The following is a 23,841-nucleotide window of genomic DNA, read 5'->3' as shown; positions in this document are numbered from 1 at the left end:
TCAGGCTTCCTGTTTTATCTACACCAGAGCGTGAAGAAGCTCCTGGCCTAGGCCCTAGCAAAGTGGGGATCATTTGTTAACAAATTTGGGTTGACAGAAACTGAAGCCATGTCTGTTGGGGGGGTTCTTGGGGACTGGGGAGGAGAAAGGGTGGGGGTATCAATTCTAAGAGAGACTGTTCGACAGGATTGCCTGTTAGTATCCTAGTGGGGAGGAGAGAGAAGTCAGGAGATACGAAGGGAGTCCCTTACAAAAACTAATGATGTACTCCTGTATGTTGGCTAATTGAATTTAAGTTTAAAAAAAAAAAAAGAATACAGTAATTCTAAATATAGTCAGGAGTCGTCCAATGTTAGGGGTCCCCAGTGTGTATGGCTCCCCATAACGCAGTCTGTCTGAGGTTGACTAGAACCACATTAAGCGTGGCGTCTGGTGGATAGACAGGCACATGTCATTCGTGGTGTCTGCAGTGGTCAGTCACTATGCGGTGTGGACAAGAATGGGGTCACACACGGAACAATGGGTTGAACAGGAGCAAAGTCGCTCAAGTGTCAGTAGTGTAAACTCTAACAGGCGACTTACTGCATCTGGCATAGACAGGGATGAGTCACTCTGTCTGTGGAGTGCACAGGAGCTGGTCATTTATAGTGTCTGCAAGGTGGACCCGAACAAGGTCACCTCAGGGTCTCTGAGGTCTCCTTAACAGGACACAGAGAGGTGGGTCGCTCATCCTCACATTATCTCTGGGGATGGCACCAGGGCCACGGATATGTGGTGTTCTGGGTCAGCCGATGGGGTCTACAAGACAGTGGATAATGTGGTATTTTCAGACTTTAGGGAACAGATAAGAGATGTTTATTACACTTTTCACTGGTTTGGTGGAGCTTTCCTCAAGCGGGTAGAACGCAGGTGTTAGCAGTTATAAGTCCAGAAAGCTGCTCTCATTTTCCTATCTTTGTAATATAATGTCAAACAGTGAATAAAGGCGCACATCCATATGGTGGTCTTAGGCTCTAACCCAGAAAGAGAACATTTTGATTTGGGAGATATTTTCCAAACGTGAGCAGCAGTATAAACAAGAGTGTAAATTCAGTCGCATTGTAAGTTCTAGACTATCATAGTGATTTTTGGTGTCAGTCAGAATATTTGAACCTGGTGCTGCTAGAAAATCCAGGAAGCACGCTCCCCAAAAACACACGCGGTGCGCAACGCAGGTTCGAAGAACAAGCAGTGTGATGGGGAGGAGGATCTCTTTGAAATACAGTTGTCTGTCTGGTGATTAGAAATGGCCAAGAGCTCGTGTGCTGGGGGCTCCCAAGGAGATGCTGAGCTCTGTCTGTCACATACTGTGTTCGTAGAGTGACTTGGGGCTGGAAAGTAGCGGCATGTGGATGGGGTCAGCAGATGCAAAATGTTTCTGGTCCAGAGGAAGGCCGGGTCACCACGATGCCATGCCCGGTCTTTGCCTGTGCTCAGATAAATAGTGAGTAGTCACCCCCGGTGGAGAAGGAGCTGAGGAGGGTGACCAGCACATGGGCAGGGCAAAAAGGCGCTCTCCTGGTGCCTTTCTGCACATGGAACCATGTTGGGAGTTTTCCTTGAGCTTTCTCACCTTGTAGCTTTGTCATGCCTGATTGCGATCAGATCAAGACAGGATCAGGTATATGGGCCATAGAGTATGTTCTTCCTTCGTGGTAAATGGTGGCTGATCTGGTGACCTCCACTATTTCCAGATGGGTAAAGGCAGTGGTAGAAAATAGTGTCCGTGGGCTTGTAGGGGACAGACATGCGTGGCGTGACTGGAGCGGAACTGAGGGTACCCACGGACCCCAGGGCGCGTGGAGACACGGTCTGAGGGGAGCAGCAGATGTTCACGTGTTTAGGGGCCACCCGATTCGAGGACTTGAGCGTGTACTTGGGGGCAGGGCCAGCGCAATACAGATGTGGGTGAGGCGAGACTTCAGGCAAAGTCACGCAGCCTCCTTAGGTAGGCGCCAAGTTTCAGAAAGTGTTTATGGTGAGCAACTGTAGTATTTAATGTGCGGTTGAGAGAACAGGGTCACGTCACAGTATCATCTCGTGATTATAGTGTTTTGCACTTGGGTCTAGAAATAGGGAGTCAATCACGCACTGTGTCAGGTAACTGGAAGAGGACACAAAAGTCCTTCCACACAAGTGTGCTTACGTTAGACGTGGCTCTTTGCCCCATATAGATGGTATCTATGTCTGTGGGGTGGCCAGGAACTTGTCGCACGCTGCCTCTGCAGGGTGGCTAGGGACCTGTCTGTTTGGTTATGTCAGGCTCCTGTTGCATGGGAGCAGCAAGGCTGGCCTACTGTGTATGTGTGTGTGTGCGTATACGTGCGTGTGCTTGGGTGCTCATGCAAGCATGCTTGTGTGAAGGTGGATGCTTGTGTAGCAGGGACGGCGGGCATTTTGCGTGTGGGCTTCCATGTTAAGCCCAGAGAGGACAAGAGAAATATGTGGGTCAGGGGGGCAGCTTGGGTTCCACAGGCCCCCCGAGATCTTCTCTAGGCCAGTGACCTGCCGGCTTCTCGCAGCCGGGCTCCTGGTGTCCTATAGTAGACGGCCACCAGCAGGCTTCGGTTTGAGTTCACCTGTACCATTTGCTCAAGAAGTTTGAGCAAGAGCTTATGGGACCTCCGCTTTCCCCATCTGTAAGGGAGGCAGAGCTTCCTGTGTGTCTCTGAAGGACCTCCCTGCTCGTAAATCCTGTATTTCTCTTTTCTACTTTCTCTCTCCTCAGCAGTAATTACAATCCCTAACGCTTCTGTGACCCTGGAAGTTAACAGTGAACTTTTTAATGTTACCTAGTCTTCATTAGAAATCCTTGCAAAAGAGGAATTTAAACCCCCGCTAAAGGTAAGAAAATGGGTGTTTGCGTAAATTAATGTCTGCAATTGTCTAAAACGATAGTGAGCAAAATTCACAAGATGCATACAAGGCAGGAGTAAAAACTGAGCAGCAGGCTTTGAACTCTTCTTTCCTTCTGCATTCATGCGACACATCTTTGGGGAGGACAAAGTCAGCTGCCGGCAAGGAGACTGAGCAGTTAACATGGCAGCCTTTGTGCGCTCATGAAACTCACGCCCCAGCCTGGAAAACAGACATTAAATGTGTAATTACAAGTGCAGTGAGTGTGAGAGAAGCCAAGGGTGCGCTGGGCCAGAAAGGGATTCCAGGCTGAGGGGCAGCACACAGGGGGGCCCAGGGCGCAGGCACGGGGGGCGGGGGTGCTGACCGCTGCGGAGGCCCCTGCCGGGGAGGGCAGAGGTCAGGCGTGGAAGGCGTGTAACCCAGACTGAATATTTGGGTTTCATCCCAGTCATCATCAGAGGCTACTGAGAATTTAAACTAGAAGTGAGGCACGGAAGCATCACTCCCATGCCGGCTAGAGAGCAGCGTGGTTTTAGGGCAAGAGGAGCTGCGTGGAGGCCGGTGGCCAGGCTGGGCCCCCGCTGCAGTGGCCTGGGGGAGAGAGGGCAGGAGAGCGCACCCCAGGGGCTAGCAGTGCGGGTGGAGAGAAGGGGACAGACTCGAGGGATACGTAGGAGGTTCGTTCAGCAGGACTTGACAGCAGGTTCCATCTGGGGAAGGTGAGCCAGGAGGGAAGCAAGGCTTTAGTTCCATCATTGAAAAGTACGTATTGAGGGACGCCTGGGTGGCTCAGTCGGCTCAGGTCATGATCCCAGGGTCCTGGGATCGAGTCCCACATCAGGCTCCTTGCTCAGCGGAAAGCCTGCTTCTCCTTCTGCCTCCTCTGCCTGTCGCTTCCCCGGCTTGTGCGCTCTCTCTCTCTCTCTGACAGATGAAGAAAGAAAACCTTAAAAAAAAAAAAAAAAAAAAGAAATGAAAAGCATGTAGTGAGCTCTGAGTATGGGCCAGGTGTGGTGCTAGGTGCAGACAGTCGAGCACGATGGACGTTGATCTGGTGAAGCTTACCACCGTTGTTGGGGCTAGATGATAAATCGAAATACACATGTAGTTGTGATTGTATAAATGTTGCGGAGGAGGAGTGATGCGCGTGAGCACCGGTGAGTCCACGGAGAGGAGTGCCGTCCCCTGGTCGGAGGCCTGGAGAAGCTTCCGGAGCTAAACCAGGAGCCTGTGGTCTCACGGGTAGAAAGGAGGAGAGTCTCTAAAGGCAGTGGTGTCAGACTCCGACAAGAGCCACCACGCTAAGTGTCCTCTGGCGTCAGCATGGGTGATGGTGGGGGGTGGGCAGTGTGGGGCCTGGAGAAGCAGGAGTGGAGGCAGCTGAGACGGGCAGAGGTGAGGACCTCGGTGAGAAAGTGAGAAAGCCAGGGCTGTGCTGCCGCTGTGGGATGGCTCTGACAGAGAGGGGGATGGTGCGAGAAGAGACAATCCATCGCAGGAGGTGACCAAGAAGACCAGCTAAAGAACACGGGACGGAAGGGGAGGGAGGGACACCTGTTGGGCCGTCAAGGCAGGAAGAGAGAAAGAGTGAAACTCAGGGTGCTCCGAATCGCCAGGAACTGCAGTAGTTCCTCTCCGTGGGTTTCTAAATTCTTTGCAAGGTGGGAGATGATGTTTTCTGCTGGAAGTGAGAAGGCAGGTGGGAAGCTCAGACTTTTAAGAAGTGATGGGAAGAGATCACAGGGTTGTCGGAAGCAGGAGGCAGTAAGCTCGTGAGGGCAGCACCGTGTCGTGGACCTGGCTGAGGGGGTAACTTCTGCGCCTACTGCAGTTCTAGTCTGGTTAGTCTAGTTATCTTTCTGCTTTATAACAGCTGCTTCTGTAAACGTTATTTTTTACTTTTAAGATTTTGTTTGTGGGGGGGAGGGGCAGAGGGAGAAGGAGAAGCAGACTCCCTGCTGAGCAGGAAGCCCAACAGGGTTGGGGGGGGGTTCCATCCGAGGACCCTGGGATCAGGACCTGTGCCCTTACCGACTGCGGCACCCGGAGCACCTACGACAGCTGCTTCTGTAATGGAAGACAGAATTGCTCATTAGTTACGAGGCGCTGCTGGATACCATGCAAAATAAGATGAGTCAGGTCCAGACTGTGCCTGGGGAGATCACACGACCCTTTCGTGCCTCGGACACTGGCTGCAGGGGCCAGGCCCATTTTAATGCCCTCGGCAGCCTGAGGAAGACCACCCCGCTTCTTGCTTCTCTGGGCTGTTGGGTGTAGGGTGTGTCGCTCAGGGTGTCTGGCAGTTATACAGGCCTGAGTCACGCTCGGTGTCCAAGAGGAGACAGGGAGAGACAGTATGACATCATACAATCTCGAGAGTAATGACCACTGGGAGTGCTCCCTGCTCTTTGACAACCGTCTTACGCTCTCATTTAATCATTTATTATCTGTCTCCTCCACAAGACAGCAGGCTCCACGAGGACACTGTCTTGGTCTGTCTTATTTACCGCCGAATGCCCTGCCCTTAAGGAGGTCACCTGGTAAATATTTATTGGGTGAATAAATCAGTGATAGATTCATAGAAGCTGTTGCTGACCCTGTTGACAAAGAATGACTGGAAATGGATGCAAGGGAATGTGCCACTCGTGTTCTCTGTGGGGTGTCCCTTTGATAGGTACAAGCGGAAAGGGTGATACAAACTGTGTTCTGTTCCCCTCTAGGGCTCAGCCCTGATGGAGGCTGAGGAGCCCCAACATGGGGTCTCGACCCCCATCCCTGCCTTAGCGGAGCTCAGTGTTACCCCGGAAGCTCTCAGGAGAAGCCGGCAGACCGCTGCCTTGGGACCCGAAGCTCAGGAAGGCTGGGAACCGTCCTCCGCGTGGGCAGAGGGCCGAGGGCTCTCAGAGACCCAGCGGGGAGCCTCAAGGGATGTGAAGAGCTGTGCAACCAAGAGTGTGACGTCTTTCCCCAAGGAAGCCCCTGCGGGTGCAGAGACCACCCAGGAAGACTCCGTGGGCGAGATGGGGGATACCCCAGAGCTCCAGGAGCTGGTGCCTCACAGCCCGACCGGTGGGGGGGCGAGGACGCCGGCGCCCTCCCAGCTCGGGGCCTGCCTTGTTCAGGGTGAACATCTAGACATGGCCCCAGGATCCGGTGAGCTGGGTGGTGGCGTGGAGATGGAATTTCGACTGGAACCCACGTCCTCGACTGGGGAAACGGGACATGCAGAAGAGAAGGAAGCTTTTCCAGATGCCTCTGCTCAGCCCAGATTTGGTCCTTCCTGTGAACAGTGCCCAGAAGAGACCCACCAGCCAGGAGACTCTGTCAGGCACGGGGAAGAGCCGCAGCTCACGGCGGCACGAGAAGGTCCAGGGAGCGGGGGACCCGAGTGCCTTCTAGCGGCCGAGGGGCTGGGGGAGCAGGGACCAGCAGACGCGGGCTTCCAGGAGGAAGCAGCTGTCGGGGAGGGTGGGCGTTCAGGGGAGCAGGAGCAGAAGGGGGAGCAGGGTGACTGTACCAAGGGAGAGCAAAGGCCGAAACAGCAGCAGAGACAAGGTGATCCGATGCCTGCAAGACAAGGAGAAAGAACGGGGCTTTGTGGGGACTCGGAAGGTCTACACTGTCCTGAGCAGGAGATGAAGACTCAGGGCTGGGGAGATCCGCCGCAGGGGGAGGAGGGGAAGAGGGAGTTCGGGGGGCCACAGGAGAGCAGCGTGGATGCTCAGAATGAGGAGAGGCAAAGCTTGGTGGGGAGATCAGGGAAAGGAACCGGAAGGCAAGAAGGTCAAGGTCTCCAGCGGAAAGTGATGTTCACGCAGCGGCAGGAGGAGGAGCCGGGGAACTGGGATGGGGACCCGCTGCGGCGAGAGGCCGGAGAGCGGAGTACAGAAGAGGGGGAGGCACGTGATGGCCCCTCCACACAGGCTCCGGTAGCCTCTGAGGTCTCTTCTCCCTGTGACTTGTTTCTAGACACCTGTCATCCCAAGACCAGTGTTCCTGGGACTCCGAGGGAGCCTCGGGCTGAGGAACCACTGCCTGTAGCTCCGGCGCCTGCACGGGAGTCAGGACAATGGTCCTCCCAGCCCGTTTCTTTACCAGGCTCTTTCCCTGCGGGGGAGTCACCGGATCAAGAAATAGCTCTGGACAGCCAGCAGGAGGGATCCGAGCTGGGGAAGGGGGCAGTGTTCACCCAGGGCACTGAGCTGGTCTCTGCCGGTACATCGGCAGCTCCTCCGAGGACACCCGGTTCAGCTCCTTGCAGTCCTGCCGACGTCTCCCCGAGCACAGCCACACCATCATCTGCCAGCCCCCCCGTCGCCTCTTCCAGGAGGGAGTCCTCTCTTGCTGCACATTCTTCAGAAACCTCCAGAGCATCTGTTTGGACCAACAACACATCTCACGCTGAGGCTTCTGAGACTCCCCCAGCTCCCCTCCGTGGCTTCCTGACTACAGAGGCCACCGTGGAAATATCCACCAGCTCCAGCCAGGCCAACCCTCCGAGCCCCCTAGGCCACTCCACAGGGGCTTTCCAGCACCTAAGGAGCAACTCCTTCCCGGGCTCTCATAGGACAGAGCCAACTCCGGACCTGCTGGGACTCTCACTTTCCTTCTCCCATTCAGAGTTGCCCCAGGAGGCCTCCAAACCTGCCATCTATGGCTCTGTGATCCCAAGAAGGGACCGGAAAAGTGGCAGGGACGGCAGGATCATTCCAGAATCCCCTAGTTCATTATCTGCTCTGGGGCAGGACTCTCAGGAATTCACCTCAGATCCTGAAAGATCCGGGAGTCCCTGCAGCACCCAGCCATGTGGCTCCCGACACACTTCAGCCTCCGCCCCGGAATCTATTGCCTGTGGCTCTTCCCCACCCCTTGTCTCTGTAGATGCGAGGATCCACGAACCTCTGCCCCCTCCTCCCCCAGAGAAGAGGCGTGTCCACCCCTCCATGGTAGAGAGAGACAGCCATCTCCACGCAGGAGTTCCCATGCTGAAGCGGTGTGGCCAGCCGCTTCCTTTGGCCCCAGGTTCGGGGCTACATGGTCCCCCCAAAGGCCCACTTCCGCCCGTTCCTGACTCCCTTGTGGCAAGGCAGCACCGACCTCTGCCCTCTACCCCGGACACTCCCCACCCTACTCAGACCTCCCCCTCCCACAGGCTGAGATACAACAAGCCATTACCCCCAACCCCGGATTTTTCGCAGACCCACCATTCTGTTCCTTCTTCTAGTAGTCCAAGGACCTACAGGCCTCTACCCCCTGTCCCTATTGTGGATCCTCCCACTGAACCACCCCCATTACCCCCGAAGTCCAGGGGGAGGAGTAGGAGCACTCAGGGAGAACTCATGAATGCAGGGGGTCAGGGCAAGCCAAGGCCCATTTGTCCGGAGCGGACAGTCGCCACTCCCCATTCTGTTGGACGTACCTCCTGGCCCCCAGCCATGGGCCGATCAACAGACTCTTCGGCCCCCACCAGCAGGAGCAAAAGTGAAGGGGCCCCTGGCATGGCTTTCAGCAACGTGGCAACCCTTCTAAGTCCCTCTTCCCCAACCACACCCTGGAGTCTGGAGCTCCCGGGACCCACTTCTGAACCAGGACCCTCAGAAGAGTCTGGGGCCCCTGGCAGAGGATCTTTGAGAAGAACAGCCCCTCAGGAAGGAGCCAATGGCCTGAGGAGGTTGGATGTAGGCCAGGCAAGGCAGCCGGCAAAACTCAGCCATCCCCATCTGGAGAAGGCGTCCAGCTGGCCCCACAGGCGGGACCCAGGGAGACCACCGGCGAGCAGCAGCGGGCAGGTTGTAGACCCTGGTGAGGGATCCAGTAGGCACAAGGGCTGGAACCGCCAAGGCCTGCGCCGACCTTCTATCTTGCCTGAGGGCTGTTCAGGTAAGCGACCCGCGCGGAGCGTGGTCAGCTCCTGTCGGACCAAGCTTTCTCTCTCAGCACCGCACCCATCTCTGTCCCCAGGGCCTCTACTGTTCCCTCTGGTGACTTCACTCATGCACATACCCAATGTCAACACAGAGGGAAGCCCTTGAAGACCCCTCTGAGCTCCCTGCAATGCTCTCCCTTCTCCTTCCCCGCTGTCTCTCTCACCCAGCCGCGGTGTCCTTTTACTGTGTATCTGCTTTTCCCAAGGTGGTTGTGGATGTCCCCACCTCCCCTCCGTGACGCACACACTCTCCAGCTACCAACACCTGCTGCTTGTCCTCCTTGTCGTAGAGAGGACATCCTCTTCTTGTCCACTTCACATCTGATACCGGGGATGGGGACGCCCCTGGTAAAACAGTGTGCTCGAGTACGTTCTACTTCGGCACCGCTCCCCGGCACAGACTCCCAGTTAGCCCTTCTGTTCGCTCACGTGCCTGCATCTCCTGCTCTAGGTCTTACCTTCTTGGGCTCTCTGAATGTCCCTCTAAAATCTCAGTGACTTCCCCATCTCCATTTCCAGATACAAGAGGTCCAGCCGTAGAAAAAGTGCTTGGCCCTTCAGACACCATTGTTTTTCGGTGAGTCACCTTCTCTCCTGACGGACACGTCTGGACTGTCTTTTCTTAGGATCCTGAGATTTCCGTTAGCTGACAACATTTGGGGACACTGTGCCTTCCCGGGGTGGGGAGGGTAAGAGACATACGCCAGGACTCCAGGGTAAGGGCATCCTTTCTCTGCCCGGCTGTCGGCGGGCTCTCACCCTCCCATCCCCCTAGGTTCTTGACCATGAACGAAACCCCCGGTTAAAGTGCAACATGACGTCCAAGACAGCTCTGAACTACCTCAGAGTGGGTCAGGCCGCAGCTTGCCTCCCGAGGGGATGTGGCCCTCACATCCCAGCCCGTGTCTCAGGGGTCGGGAGACTGTCTCATCTCCGGTCACCTAGGGCTTCTCTGCCTCAGTGTCCAGCAAGCACCCAGAGCCGCCCTTGCCTCCACAGGGAGAAGAAACCAAAGGAGGTCATGGGAGGCTTTTCAAGACGCCGCTCGAAGCTCATCAACTCCTGTGAGTCCCTTGAAACAGAAGTAGACCCACATGGCGTTCTGCCCCAGACGAGCTCCTGGCTGTCCTCAGCAGGGCTGTGACCTCTACAGGGGGAAAGGGTCTCTGGGACAGTCAGAAGCAGCTCAGTGGCTTCTGTCTTCGAGCCTCAACCTCCCTGCCTCCCTGATTCTCTCCCTCTGCCGTGCTTCTGTGCCCCTGTAGCCCAGCTGCTGTACCAGGAGTATAGCGATGTGGTTCTGAACAAGGAGATTCAAAGCCAGCAGCGGTTGGACAGCCTGGGAGAGGCGACCGGGCCGGCCTCCCCCCGGCAGCCCCGGAGGACCCTGGTCTCCTCAGAGTCTTACCTGCAGCGCCTGTCCATGGCCTCCAGCGGCTCCCTCTGGCAGGAGATCCCCGTGGTCCGCAACAGCACCGTGCTGCTCTCCATGACCCACGAAGACCAAAAGCTACAGGAGGTACCCGGTGGGCGGGAGCGGGGCGGGGCAGGGGGTGCTACCGAGGGAGAGCGGAGTCTCCTGATTTCCTCCTCGCTGCCACCGCCACCAGCAGGAGCAGGCTGTCCCCATCACACGCTCTGTGCCCGCCACAGCGGTCGCTTGCCTTCACTGGGGGGGGCATCTGGACTGCTTTCGGGGTGTCAGCACTGGCCCTCCTCCCCACGTCCACAGGCGCTTCCTCCTACAGTTGCTGACTGGGGCTCACACAAAGTGACCATGGCCTTGAGTCTGTTGGGAGGAATGCAGAAATGATCCCTTCACAGCCGCTTCAGGCTGGACTCAAATCTCCCTCCTCAGCTGGGCTTCCACACTGCACTGGAGCTTTTCTCTTCCACCAAGGCGTGTATGTGAGTGGCTTTTCACTGTGGCCCTTGCTCGGCCTCGGCTCGGTCCGTACACCCAGTGGCAAGACTGTAGTAGAGGCTGCTTGTCGGATGTTAAGGATGTTACAGGGGTACGATTACTAGGTTTCACCTGGAGGGCTTCTCTTTTTTTTTTTTAAGACTTTATTTTTTTATTTATTTGACAGACAGAGGTCACAAGTAGGCAGAGAGGCAGGCAGAGAGAGAGGAAGGGAAGCAGGCTCCCCTGCTCCCCGCTGAGCAGAGAGCCTGATGTGGGGCTCCATCTCAGGACCCTGAGATCATGACCTGAGCCGAAGGCAGAGGCTTTAATCCACTGAGCCACCCAGGTGCCCCTCAAGGGCTTCTCTTAATAATTCACCTGACGTGGGTCAGAACCCTCTTCCCAGGAAGACGACCCGGCACCATGGACAGGCATCATGGAATCATGCGTACATACTGGGCTCTGGAATAAATCACCCGGTCGTGAGGCCCACTTTGCTGTTTGCTGGCAGTTTAACTTTGGCCACATCGCTTGATCTTTCTAACCTTCTGCTTTCTCATCTGTGAAACTGGGTCACAAAAAAGGGTGAGTGCGTAGTGCGTAGCAGTCACTCCGAGAATGTTCTCTGCTGTACTGTAATTTCAAGTCAGGCCCCCCGGGTTTGAATCCTGGCTTCAGCACTTGCAGGCCGTGTACCTTCAGGCAAGTTATAGAACCACCAAACCTCAGTTTCCTGGTCTAAAGCTTGAGGATAACGTCTGTCTTTCAGGATTGCTGTGTGGTTTAGGTGAAGTATCCGTACCTAGCTTTTAGCGTGCTCTACTAGTTTGGTGCATCTTAGTGCCGTGTTCTTCCCCTTTCAGAGGTGGGAAGGAGTCAGATGTTGGCCAGAAGGACTTACGGATGAACAAACAGAGGCCACTATAAATGTTTAGGTTTTTTGGAAGCTCAGACTTGGGGGCCTTTTAATGACCTCAGCTTTCAAGTACATGAGGGTTACGTAGAAAATCAGTGACCTGCCCAGTGCTTACGGACCCAATGGCAGGACACAATATGAACCCTCGCTCTCTGTCCGCAGCTCCAGCACACCGGGAAAGTCCCCCAGGCCTCCCCGGCCAGCCTGGTCCGCTGTTCTGAGAAGAGAGGCCTCTTGTGTGCACACAGTCCTTCCATGAAACAGCATCGTGGGTGCACAAGCACAAGGTGCTTGCACCAGCTCCACTTCTTTTGACTGTCACCACATCTTTGTGACATGGGGGTCACTGTACCTACACAAAAAGACAAAAAACCTGAGGTTCGGTGAGGTTAGCTGAGTCACAGTCAGTGAATGTCGGAACCAGTATTCAAACGTAGCTTGTGTCCCCGTTCAGTGTTGTCTGTGATGGTCCTCAGCCAGGTGTGTGTGTGTCTTCTCTTGTCTTTTCTGTCCCTGCATCTACCTTGAAGCCCGTGCTTGGGTGGAGAACCTGAGCAGCCCCCGTGGAGGAGGGCGGGCCCGGGCGCCGCCTGCTGGAACCTCCGCCTAAGTTCACCGGTGCTGGACCATCTCCATGAAGCCACAGCAGCACATCCTGTGCTCACATCTCCTGCTTCCTCCTGTTTCTCCTCAGGCCCCAAATGACCTTCACCCACTAAATCTGTCCCTCTTTCAAAGTTCCTCGGCGCAGTGGGTGAGCCCGCCATTTCCTCCGTTACCAAACTCCAAAACCAAGACATTAAATTGTGACTCTGGCGGCTCGTTCAGGCCCCATTTCCAGCAAAGAACCAAGTTCTTCCAGATCTGCCTCCTCAGTAATTAGGAAGCTGGCCTGCCTCTCCCCACCCCCATGGCCATTCAGACCCATCCGTCACCTGGAATGACTGTGGCAGTTTCCTAACGTGGCTCCCTGGCCCCCCTCTACTGCTCTCCACAAAGTGCTCAGAAATACCCTTTATGAAAACCAGATCTGACCAAGTTATTTCCCTACACGAAGCCCCTTTTAATCTTCCCATTGCCTCAAGTCCAAGCTTTGTTTGCGCAGCCCTCCGACCTCTGTCCGCCTCCCCAGCTTCGTCTCTGCCGCCGCTGCAGCATAAATGCTTGGTTCCAAAAATGCCCCATTTATTTGAGCTTCTGGAAAGTATCCTTTTCTCTTGCACCTGTAGGGGCTTGTACTCATTCTTCCCTCGGGCTCCAGGGCTCTTTCCTTATCCTCCCGATACCGCACTGGGCTCTGATGTGGCCGTGAGCTGTGGGAGGAGGAGCCGTGTTCCCGCCTCTGCCCCCAGAACGTTATGCAGTGGCTCACGTACACCGGGGACTCAATACCTATTTTATTTATTTATTTATTTATTTATTTATTTATTACAAGATTTTATTTACTTATTTGACAGGCAGAGATCACAAGTAAGGCAGAGAGAGAGGAGGAAGCAGGCTCCCCTGCTGAGCAGAGAGCCCGAGGCAGGGCTCGATCCCAGGACGGCAGAGGCTTTAGCCCACTGAGCTACCTCGGCGCCCTCGATACTTATTTTTTAAATTAATCTCCTCTACAACTTCCCAGGCCAAATTTGAGCTGATCGTGTCAGAAGCCTCGTACCTACGCAGCCTGCACGTGGCCGTGGATCATTTCCAGCTGTCTGCCCCGCTGCGGGCCACCCTTTCCAACCAGGAATACCAGTGGCTCTTCTCTCGGCTCCAGGACGTGCGCGACGTCAGCACCATGTGAGAGGCCTCTTTAGCCTGTAAACCATCGCTGCTGCTGCTGCTGCTGCTGGTTCTCCTCTCCTGGCAGCCCTGGTGGCCAGTGCCTTGGGGGTGGGGAGAGCGAGGACAAGGAGAGGGGCTGGGGGCGGACAGATCCATTCATCGATGAACAGACATACAGACAGTGCTTCCGAGGTTGCAGACGGGGTGTCCTGTGGGCAGGCACTGCACAGAGATGGGCTGTGGGAAACAGGGAAAGATCAGAAAGCCAGAAAAATAAAAAAAGACTAGGAAATGGACTGTAAGGATCAGAGGGTTATATGGGGGCAAACTAGGGATTGCCCCGGACAGCAGGGGCACGGAGCTAAGAACAGGCCGTAGAAGTCACCGACAAGGAGAAGGAAGGAGTCACCCACTCAAGGAGTAGCAGGGCGCAGCCCACGGCTCGCAGGAGGCTCACGAGCCTCAGGCGACTTGTGTCGATGCGGCGCAGGTTCCTTTCAGACCTGGAGGAGAACTTCGAGCGCAACATCTTCACCTTCCAAGTGTGTGATGTCGTCCTGAACCACGCTCCCGGTTTCCGCCGGGTCTACCTGCCTTACGTCACCAACCAGACCTACCAGGAACGTACCTTCCAAGGCCTGCTGTAAGACCTCCTCCCCGTCCGCTCCCCCTGTGGGCTCTGCAGTGACCTTGCCGCAGAACCGCCCCAGCCCCAACCCTGAGTCGTGTCCCCAAGGCACGTGTTCTCGTGCCCGCTCCGGGAGCCCAGCCGCGACCCATCTTTCAGACGCCCCCGCCGCAGACATAGCCCTGCGTGTCCGCTCCCCGGGCCGCCGCCGGGCCTCCGGGCCTCTCCAGGTCCCTCCTCACTCGCTGCCCACACAGGACCAGCAACAGCAGTTTCCGGGAGGTCCTGGAGAAGCTGGAGAGCGACCCCGTCTGCCAACGCCTTTCCCTCAAGTCCTTCCTGATCCTGCCCTTCCAGCGGATCACGCGTCTCAAGCTGCTGCTCCAGGTACAACGGCCCCCTCCGGGCCTCTCCCCTCCACCCGAAAGGGATAATCTCAGGGAGCCCCAAGGCACGGCCCTGGCCATTCTTCTGCCCCCTCTCCCACACCCTGTGGACGACGTGTGCCCTCTCCCCACGGCCCACACCCTTCTTCCTCGGGGTGAATTGGCTGCAGAGAATTTGTTCCCAGACTTCGTTAGCCAACCCTCAGTTTCCTCTTCCTGGTCTCCCCTCCCTTCTTTCCCTCTGGCGTCTGCCTCCTCTTTGTTCTATAGAACATTCTGAAGAGAACACAGCCGGGCTCTTCCGAGGAAGCAGAGGCCACCAAGGCACATCATGCCCTGGAGGAGGTAAGCAGCCACCCTCACTCAGACCCCTTGACTGGCCTTCTCAGAGATTTCTTCTTCTGCGCAGTCCCATGACTCCAGAGAGCACAGGACCATGCCAGTGGGATTGCTCAGCCACCTCAGGAACCCTCTGGAAGTTCCCTCAGGAACCTCCAAACACCCTCTCCCCGGGCCCCTCCCCCTCTCCTTCCCACGCTGAGGACACTCCACACCAAGGGACTGTGCTCTCACTACCCCCATCCCCAGATTAAATCTTACATTCACTCCGCCCAGGAATGTCCCCTCAGGTCATACAAGGTAGACCAGAGGCTTCGAACTTCAGTCTGATGCTGCCGTCATGCCCTCCCAGCCTGCTGGAAAAAAACAGAGGCCTTCACAACCAACCTCCAGATTTCTTGGAGGGGACTCCAAGGTCACAGCCTCTAACACAGTGCTCTTCTCTCTCCTCACCCTGCTCGACCCTCAGCTGATCCGGGACTGCAATAACAACGTCCAGAGGATGCGGCGGACAGAGGAGCTCATCTACCTGAGCCAGAAGATTGAGTTCGAATGCAAAGTGAGTGGGTCCCTTGCACCCCAACCTCTCCTGCCAGAGGTTCACTTCAGCATCCCCCACGGGTGCCCCTCTAACGCCGAACCGCCGTTCTCACAGTGACCGGTGTCTGCCCTCACTCCTGCCTTCTCTTCTGTCCTGGCTCTGGGGCACCCAAGTGTCCCTTCAGTCTCCAGAGTATTAAGTATTAAGTGAAAAAGGATAAACACAGGACTGCGTGTGTGATGGCTACTATCTTTGGTGACCGAGTAGGAGGGTACAGATCTGGGTCAGTGTTTGCTGGTGTCTAAGAGAGAAACTCTGGAAGGATACAGGGAAACAAAGGACAGTGGCCGCCTGGCGGGGGGTTACCTGAGGGGAAGAAAGTGCGTTCAGGAAGTGGGCAGGTGAGGGAGAACTGACCAGGGTAAACCTTTGTGAGGATACGTTTAGTGCTTAAGCCATTGAGTATTTTACCAAGTCTTTGCCTACTCTAACCAAAGCAATATGAAATTAATTCCAAATACAGGGCCAAAAGCTCCCATCAAAATACAAATGTAAATAAACATTCCTCACTCAGATTCCTCCTCAGAGCAGGGAACTGTGCTTGCTTCCCTCGAAGAGCGGGGAAGATCCCTGATGCGCGTGTTCTTGTCGTCCAGGACTCTTGTCTGCACCGGCTTCCGGCGCCCAGCAGACCCCACCTAGTTCTCCGTAGTCTCCGTCCCACACACGCCTCCACCTGCTCCCCTCCAGGGGCCGGTCCGAATCAGAGAAAGAACAGATGTCAGAACCAACCAAGTCTTTAAAGATTTTTTTTTTTTTTTTAATTTATTTGACAGACAGATCACAAGTAGGTAGAGAGGCAGGCAGAGAGAGACAGGAGGAGGAGGCAGGCTCCCGGCTGAGCAGAGAGCTCGATGCGGGGCTCCATCCCAGGACCCCGAGATCATGACCTGAGCCGAAGGCAGAGGCTTTAACCACTGAGCCACCCAGGCGCCCCGACCAAGTCTTTTAACTTCTAAGACACTCAGCTCCCGTTCCCTGCCTTACACCCTCACATGCCCTGATGGGGGTCTCCCAGCCCCCGCTCAGTTCAGGCTTCCTGGGCTCACTCTCTCGTGTAGTCACTGTCTCGGGTTGGACCACAGGCACCTGCCACTTGCCTGTGCCGTGGACGCGGGCGCCGCACGGCTGTAGACAGTGGTAGGCAGAGGGCTCTGAGGGAAACAGCGGTTTGGGTCATGAGCAGGAAGGGGGACCCGGAAGAGGTGTCCGTGGCGGCACTCCGGAGCAAGAGGCACGTGGGGAGGGCAGGACTGAGGAGGGCTCACGCTTGCCCTGTCCGTGACACTGCCTTTGTGTCTTCCTCGCGCCGCAGATATTCCCGCTCATTTCACAGTCACGCTGGCTGGTGAAGAGCGGAGAGCTCACCGCGCTGGAGTTCAGCCTCTCCCCAGGGCTGCGAAGGAAGCTGAACACACGTCCGGTCCACCTGCATCTCTTCAACGACTGTCTGTTGCTGTCTCGGCCCCGAGAGTCAGTGGCCGGAACGGGAGGCCCGGGCACAAGCGGGGAATGGGATGAAGCAGGAGGGCAGGACTCACGGGGGCAGAGAAGGCTCGTGGGCCTGGAGGGGCCCTCCTCGGTGGCTCAGCCCGTGGGGTGCAGGTCCTGGCCTAGAGAAGAGAAAGAACGGGGAGCCCACCGGATTCTGTCCCGAGATCACGTGGCAGGGCTTGTACTGTGTTCCGGACACAGAGCAAAATGGAGCGAACTAGCTTACCACATTCTCAAATCAAGTTTATTTGAGCTAGACTCCGCCTTAGCGTAGACGTTCTTAGCCAGTTCCAGATCCGAACTCTTTGGTTCTAAGGGCCTTGGAAAACGTATGTTGGTTCTGTCTCACCAAGTCTTTAACGTGGTGAAGTAGTAGACCCATGGTTTGCCAGATTGGTGACGAATCCCCGGGGGACTCTGGAGCTACCATCTTGGGAGCGAGGTATCACCATCCCCTGGTGTTTGGGAGCATGTGCAGACTGCAAAGGATAGGGATTTTGAATCCAGAGACGGGAGGGTAGATGAAGTTTAACAGTTACAGAACTGGGTTGACGAGCCTTGTGTTTCACAGGGGTAGCCGGTTCCTGGTGTTCGACCATGCTCCCTTCTCCTCCATCCGCGGGGAGAAGTGTGAGATGAAGCTCCACGGACCTCACAAAAACCTCTTCCGACTCTTCCTGCTGCACAACGCGCAGGGCACCCAGGCCGAGTTCCTCTTCAGCACGGAGACCCAGTGAGATGGGGCCGGACAGGGGCTGGGGAGGACATCCTGGGAAGGAAGTGGGGCTGGGGCGGAAAATGGGCCCAGAAAACAGCCACAGCCCTGTTTATCCTATTCTGGACTGGAGGGCATCCATAGGGCACCCCAAATCCGAACTCTTAGAGCTAAGAGACAACTTGCAAGAGATAGGGTAGGAAGGGTGCAGGGTTACTACCAAAGTTTAAGATCTGCTTTATGCTCTTCAGTCAAGAGAGACAAAGTCTGCAAGACAACAGGAAGGCGGTGGGCCGGTGTGGAGTGACTAAAGGACTGAATTACTGATGTCCCCGAGTGGCCACATGTATAAGCCAGAATCTCTTCAGTCCCAAAGGCTGGTGGACATACATGGGAGCAAGACCAGCGCTGGGGTGTCTCCAGCTCGCTTTCCTTCCACCTTCTAGCCCTCTCCTCTGTTGAACGGAAATCTGTGGTGCTGAGAACTTTGATATGCTCATCTTTTTAATAATAATAATAATAAATATATTCACACACACATACATACATTTTGGAGAGTATTAAAGAATAATACCTATGAACCCTAGTATACAGTACCTAAAATAATGAACAACTACAGCACCGTAACTACTATTGCTGTTGTAAGAGATACAAGAAGCCTCTTCTTTAAAAATTTGACATGACACCACATGGTCCAAGGACCATCGTGTTGTGGACACTTTTCAGTTTTGTCTCTCGGAAGACCCCTCAGGGTAGGTTCAACCATACCTGTCTTCACTTCTGGAACATGGGGGCTGACATTAAGGGTTTGTGTACAAAATGTCACCGAAATCAAGCAATCAGATACAGACTCGTATTCTTTATTTAGCGTTTTGGGCAGCATCTTCCTGGAATAGAAACAGTGTCAGCTCTCAATGACTCCAGTGTTTTTGGAAGCAGAGCCTCACATAATACAAAATCCTTCAGTTAATTACAAAATCAGTTTGGGTTATATTGCGTGATGAAAAAAATAACAGATAGAGTTCCCTGACCTAATTATGATTACAAAATAATTTTTATCTCTGAGATGTTTGATGGAAGGGAGGTGGGCGGTAGAGTGTGGAGAATTATGCAAAGGCATAGAGGGACTCAACTGAGATGAGCATTTTGCTCAGCACAAAATGGAAAATCTCATGTGCATAAATCGACAGTTGACATTAAGAGGATAAGCTTAGAAAGAGAAGGAGAAAAGCAAAGGGTGATAAACACAGTAACATACAATTCAAGATCTCGTGTTCCCAGGCTTGCAAAGTCCCATTGGCTTTTGTCCTAGATGTCATTGAACTAGGCGTTTTGAACCAGAGAGTTCTTTTCCCACAGTCATTCCCCTTCCCCGTCTGGCTCTGACCCTACACCCCAGAGCTGCCGTTGAGGCATTGACCCCGCTTTGTTTCCTCAGAAGTGAAAAGCTTCGATGGATCTCAGCCTTGGCCATGCCCAGAGAGGAGTTGGACCTTCTGGAGTGTTATGGTGAGTGAAGGCATAAAAAGGAGAGGAAGAGGGCAGGGCCGGAAGTCACCTTCGGCTGCAGGAGCTCAGGAGGCCGGATGCTAACTCTGAGACTCCCACTTACTGCTTCGGTCCAGAGGGTTAGAGTGGAAGTCTGGCCACTGGAGCTTAAGGCCCTGAGATGATCCACTTAAAACTACTCAGCACAGGGGTACTGCCTCCTCCTCAATACACTTCCTCTCTTGGGCAATAATTTGCTCTTTTTTCAACATTCGTCCCCTTAGGTCTGTCCTGCTTAGATTTCACCTGCTTAAAGGTCTTGGAGAAATACGGGGAGAAAGTAGGGCTGGAGTGGGAGCTGTGGGAGAAAGCAACCTAGATTTATCTTAACCACGCCCTCTCCTGTACAGAATGACCTGAGACCGCTGCCCTCAGCCCAGGCTTCCAGGGACCCCCAGGTAGCCATAGACACACACACACATATTATGAATGTGTTTTGCATTCATGTGAAGCCTGGATTTCTGGCTCTCATGTAAGCCCCACAGTTGTCTTCCAGTAAGAATTTCCTAATTGCTATCCAGAGAGGAACTGAACTCAAAGGAGCACGGGTAACTCAAAAAAGAACAAGGGAATACAAGGAACCTCGGAAAAGGAAGTAGGAGAACCAGGCTGTAAAGCGAGTCTTACTAACTTGTTCGTTCCGTGACCTGACCCGTCTGGGGGCCTTCAGCGTCCCTGTTGGAAGGAAGGCGAGATGAGGCTTCCTCCTTCGCTGTTGTCTTATAAATGGCAGAAGGAGATAAGCTTTAGAAAAAGAAGTGCAGATAATAATGGAGTGTTCTGTTTGTTTTCTGAGGGAACCAGCAGAAGTGTGTTAATGTAGAAAGAGTGATAACCCCACGGAAGCTGGAATGCTTGTCAGTCAGGAGTCCTCTGAGGCTTGTTATCTTGAGCTTGAAAACTGTGGAAATTTCCTCTGGCTCACAAAAATACTGAGAAAGAGAAAATCCAGAATTTCCTGAGGAATCATCTTGGTCCACCCCGTCACTTACAAGGGAGGAAACAGAAGCTAGAGGGGATTAAGGTCCGACCTGGAGGGCATACCTGGAGCCCATGGCTGCCTCTCTTCGTCCCGCGGCTGGTAGGGAAGGAAAGGTAGACGGAGTCACAGAATCCGGTGTTGCCGTCTATGTGGGGAAGCGGAACACAGACACAAAGCAGCTGGATAAGTGGTAAATGGGTTTGGCCTGGACAATTCCTTTTAAAGGAATTCAGAATCCACTGAAGACCAGAGTCAGGGAAAGGTACAGAAGGAAGACGGGTCTTCCGCAGAAGTTGAGTATTCGTGATCATGAGTCACTGAAGGTGGTCACAAGCGTATTTCTCAATTCATCTTCCTTGGAGAGAGAGAATTTTGGATTCATTTCTGTTTCAGTGTTTCCATTTCCTTTTTGACTATTTTGTTTCCTGGCAGAGGAGGAAGATTTTTGCCGTGGCCTCATTTGTCTGTGACTTCCTAAAGCCTGAACACTGCGTCTCACGAGTCCTCCCAACCCCTTGTACTCCCCCTCAGGACTCCGGCCACTTGCCTTTCCTAACTTCCCTTCACACTCTTCTCTTCCAAAGACTCCCCCCAGGTACAGTGCCTTCGAGCCTACAAACCCCGAGAGAACGACGAGTTGGCGCTCGAGAAGGCAGACGTGGTGATGGTGACTCAGCAGAGCAGCGATGGTAAGAGAGAACTTGTGTGACTAAGCTGGGCGTCGGAGGCGGGATTCTCCAGGTGGACGGATTTGTTTCCTACCTAACAAAGTACCACAAGTGGGGGGACCTTAAAACAATAGAATATATTCTGTCACGGTTCTAGAAGCCAGAAATCCGAAATCAGATTGTTGCCAGGGCCATGCTCTCTCTGACATCCCTTCGGAAGAGGAGATGTCTCTTCGACCTTCTGGTGGCCTCAGGTGTTCTTGGCTTGTGGTAGCCTAACTCCAGTCACCACCTCTTTCTTCCCTTTCTTCCCAAATTCCCTCTTTTTATAAGGATGCCAGTGATACGGGATTAAGGCGCACTTGACTCAAGTGTGACCTCACCTTAACTTGACTAATTACACCTTGAACAACCCTATTCCCAAATCAGCCACATTCTGAGGCACTTGCGGTTGAAACATCCATATATATTTTGTGGGAACACAGTTTAACCCACAAGAGTGGAGGAGGCCCAAGAGTAGGCAGCCGTAGACCTTGTCAGACCTAGAACAGCCAGTGTTAACGCGCAGGGAGGCTGGATTTCCCATGCCCCAGGGTTTTCCAGTGCTTTCAGCTCGACCATTCAGAAGAGCTTTAGGGCAGGAGATCAGGGGGAGGTTTTTATGGTTATTCTGTCCTGGGTAATTCTTCTTCCCACCGATCCTGTGCCCCTAGGCTGGCTGGAGGGCATGCGACTCTCAGACGGGGAGCGAGGCTGGTTCCCTGTGCAGCAAGTGGAGTTCATTTCCAACCCAGACGTCCGTGCACGGAACCTGAAGGAAGCCCACCGAGTCAAGACTGCCAAACTGCAGCTGGTAGAACAGCGGACCTAGCTATTTTCTGGGAGGAATTCCCTGAACGTAAGGACAAGATGTTCCTGGAAGGGGCTGGCCCTAGAACCCTGCAACAGAGGCCTTCTGGGGACCAAGAAGCAGACCTGAAAACTCGAGGACACAATGCAGCTACCAGTCGCTAGTCCCAAACCTCCTTTCTGTGCTTTGTGCTTGGTGGAGGGATTTTGAGGGAATTTGCACTGGACTCTGGGAACCTTTTCTCATCAGAAAAGGAACAAATGCGGCCTCAGCCAAGGAACTTTACCTCTACTACCATATAGTACTTAAACATTCTCTGTTTCCAGAGTGCAGATTCAGGAGTGACGTAAGTTTCCATCGTGGCTACAAGTTAAACAGAATCTGACCTCAGTCCACTGGATGGAGCTGTTTAAGGGGGATTCGCACATCAGATGAGAGGGTCATCCTTGTCACCTCTAAGGTATCTTCCAACTCAAGAGATTTTCCATAATTATCGGTGTGAGGTCAGGGCATGCATCTCTGGGATCTGTGTCTGTTGGTGGCAATGTGAGGGTAGTACTCTCTCACTCTAATAAACTTGGCACTTCTCTGAGTGTTTTCTTCTCAGACTCCTGAACCCTGAACAAGGTACAGAACATCACATCCCATGCGGATTCCAGGCCACTTGATTTAGGTGCCATGAAAAACCAAGATGGTGCCTCGGTCACAGCAGATGCCGACTCTTGCTTTATGATTTCTAAGAGTTTGGGCGGCTTTTCTGTTTGTTTTGGCCTCAAGTGTTGTATAAGGACTTAGAAGGAACTGATGAGTGATGAAAATCCCATTCAAACCTCCTGTTTTATTGAACCCATAAATTAAGGCATAGGTTAGTTGGAGTGGATTTGGAAATTCTACTCAGACATTCACAGTTTTATGTTTTGGCTTGAATTACGGTGAAGGTATCTCCACAGCTGTTTCATCCTCTTTGTGAAAAGCAGCGTGTATAATGGAAGAGTCCTAGAACCCAAGTCAGGGGGCCACCTCCAGGTACTGCACTGCCATGACTCAGCCTGTCCATCCATGTCTCAGTTTCCTTAAATGCAGAAGACAGGGTTGGACCAAGTAACCACAAAGTCTTATCCAACTTTGCCAAATAAGATGAGAATCTTACTATATCCTAGTGGATTGTCTTTCTCAGTTGAAGAAGGTCACTCTATGTTATTTCTCACGTAGAGACCTCATACAGCCATAGTGTAGTCATCTTTTAAGCTGAATCATTGTAGTCCTTTCCTGGACATTTACTGCTCTGTCTCATTTTTAGGAAACTCAGAAGTAGAATTGCTTTGCAGCTTTGTGCGGAGGTAAAAATAATACAACAGACTTTGTCCTGCACCCAGTTAATGATGATTCCACACGATAGTATCACATTTGATAACACGTTCTGTTTTTTAATCCATCCTAAAATGTAAATTAGCTTGCTTAATTCTTAGGAAAGTTATCACTGTGTAACTAGGATGCGACTAATATTCACTTATCCTAAACAGGTTGACCTACCAAAAAATCTAAAATTTTTTAGAGAAGTTCAGTTGACGTTTTCACTATTTTCATAAAGCCAGCTTTTTATTATTAATAATTGATAGAACAATGTGTACATATTGTATTAATAGCAATAACAATTAATATAATCCAAATTATTTGTTCAAACCGGTATCTGAATACTGGCCATATGGCTCAAACAGACAGCTGTATCCAACCTTATATTTTATAAGCAAATTCTCCCTTATTTTCCCAAAGAGGTAAAATGTCAACTTCTGAATGATACACAGGCAAATCATTTTTTTTGGTTGAATGACTGCTGCTTTGTGTGAAGTTGCTAAGGCTTTCTGAGCACCTTTGAAGCTGACATCTGTAACACTAAAACTGTCTTTAGATATTTAATATGTATTCATTTAATTGGGTTACCCTAATCTGGGAGATTAAAAGTCAGTTGGTTGCTCCCTGTCTTTAGATCCTTGGTTCTAAAAACAAAAGTGAAACAAACAAAAACTTAGACATGAGTCATCTCTACTCAGTTGAATTACTAATACTTTGGGTTTTGGAGAACTAGGTACGGGTCTACTTCTTTCTTCTATCTTCGGATTTTTAGAATTTAACTCAACTTATTCTTTAATTCTGATTGGCATCCTTGTCTTAGAAACAGCAATTTCTTTTTTTTTTTTTTTTTTTTTTTTTTTT

General features: G+C 53.0%; 1 protein-coding gene across 2 annotated transcripts; it reads left to right on the top strand.

Annotated features, from left to right (window-relative positions):
• Nucleotides 1–5,594: 5,594 nt before the first annotated feature.
• Nucleotides 5,595–23,601, top strand: ARHGEF5 (Rho guanine nucleotide exchange factor 5). Of its 2 annotated transcripts, XM_059396205.1 has the most exons (15): nucleotides 5,595–6,264; nucleotides 6,868–8,778; nucleotides 9,344–9,401; nucleotides 9,824–9,888; nucleotides 10,090–10,343; nucleotides 13,271–13,431; nucleotides 13,907–14,059; nucleotides 14,302–14,431; nucleotides 14,701–14,775; nucleotides 15,239–15,328; nucleotides 16,686–16,843; nucleotides 17,436–17,597; nucleotides 19,018–19,088; nucleotides 20,694–20,798; nucleotides 21,491–23,601. In XM_059396205.1, exons 1-15 carry the CDS (start codon nucleotides 5,631–5,633, stop codon nucleotides 21,646–21,648), a joined length of 4,185 nt encoding a protein of 1,394 aa, XP_059252188.1. In that variant the 5' UTR covers nucleotides 5,595–5,630; the 3' UTR covers nucleotides 21,649–23,601. The 2 variants fall into 2 exon arrangements, with proteins under 2 accessions (XP_059252188.1, XP_059252187.1); XM_059396204.1 differs by having other exon boundaries at nucleotides 5,595–8,778.
• Nucleotides 23,602–23,841: the final 240 nt, after the last annotated feature.

Source organism: Mustela nigripes, chromosome 4, assembly GCF_022355385.1.
Source record: "Mustela nigripes isolate SB6536 chromosome 4, MUSNIG.SB6536, whole genome shotgun sequence".
NCBI classification, from domain to species: domain Eukaryota; kingdom Metazoa; phylum Chordata; class Mammalia; order Carnivora; family Mustelidae; genus Mustela; species Mustela nigripes.
The sequence above is the reverse complement of the archived record's forward strand: the minus strand, read 5'-3'. Positions and strand labels throughout refer to the sequence as shown.

Coding starts and splice junctions, on each gene's coding strand:
- ARHGEF5 (XM_059396204.1), top strand. CDS start 5,631: ATGGAGGCTGAGGAGCCCCAACATGGGGTCTCGACCCCCATCCCTGCC. Junction 8,779..9,343: donor CTTGCCTGAGGGCTGTTCAG/GTAAGCGACCCG, acceptor CTCCATTTCCAG/ATACAAGAGGTCCAGCCGTA. Junction 14,432..14,700: donor GTCTCAAGCTGCTGCTCCAG/GTACAACGGCCC, acceptor TTTGTTCTATAG/AACATTCTGAAGAGAACACA.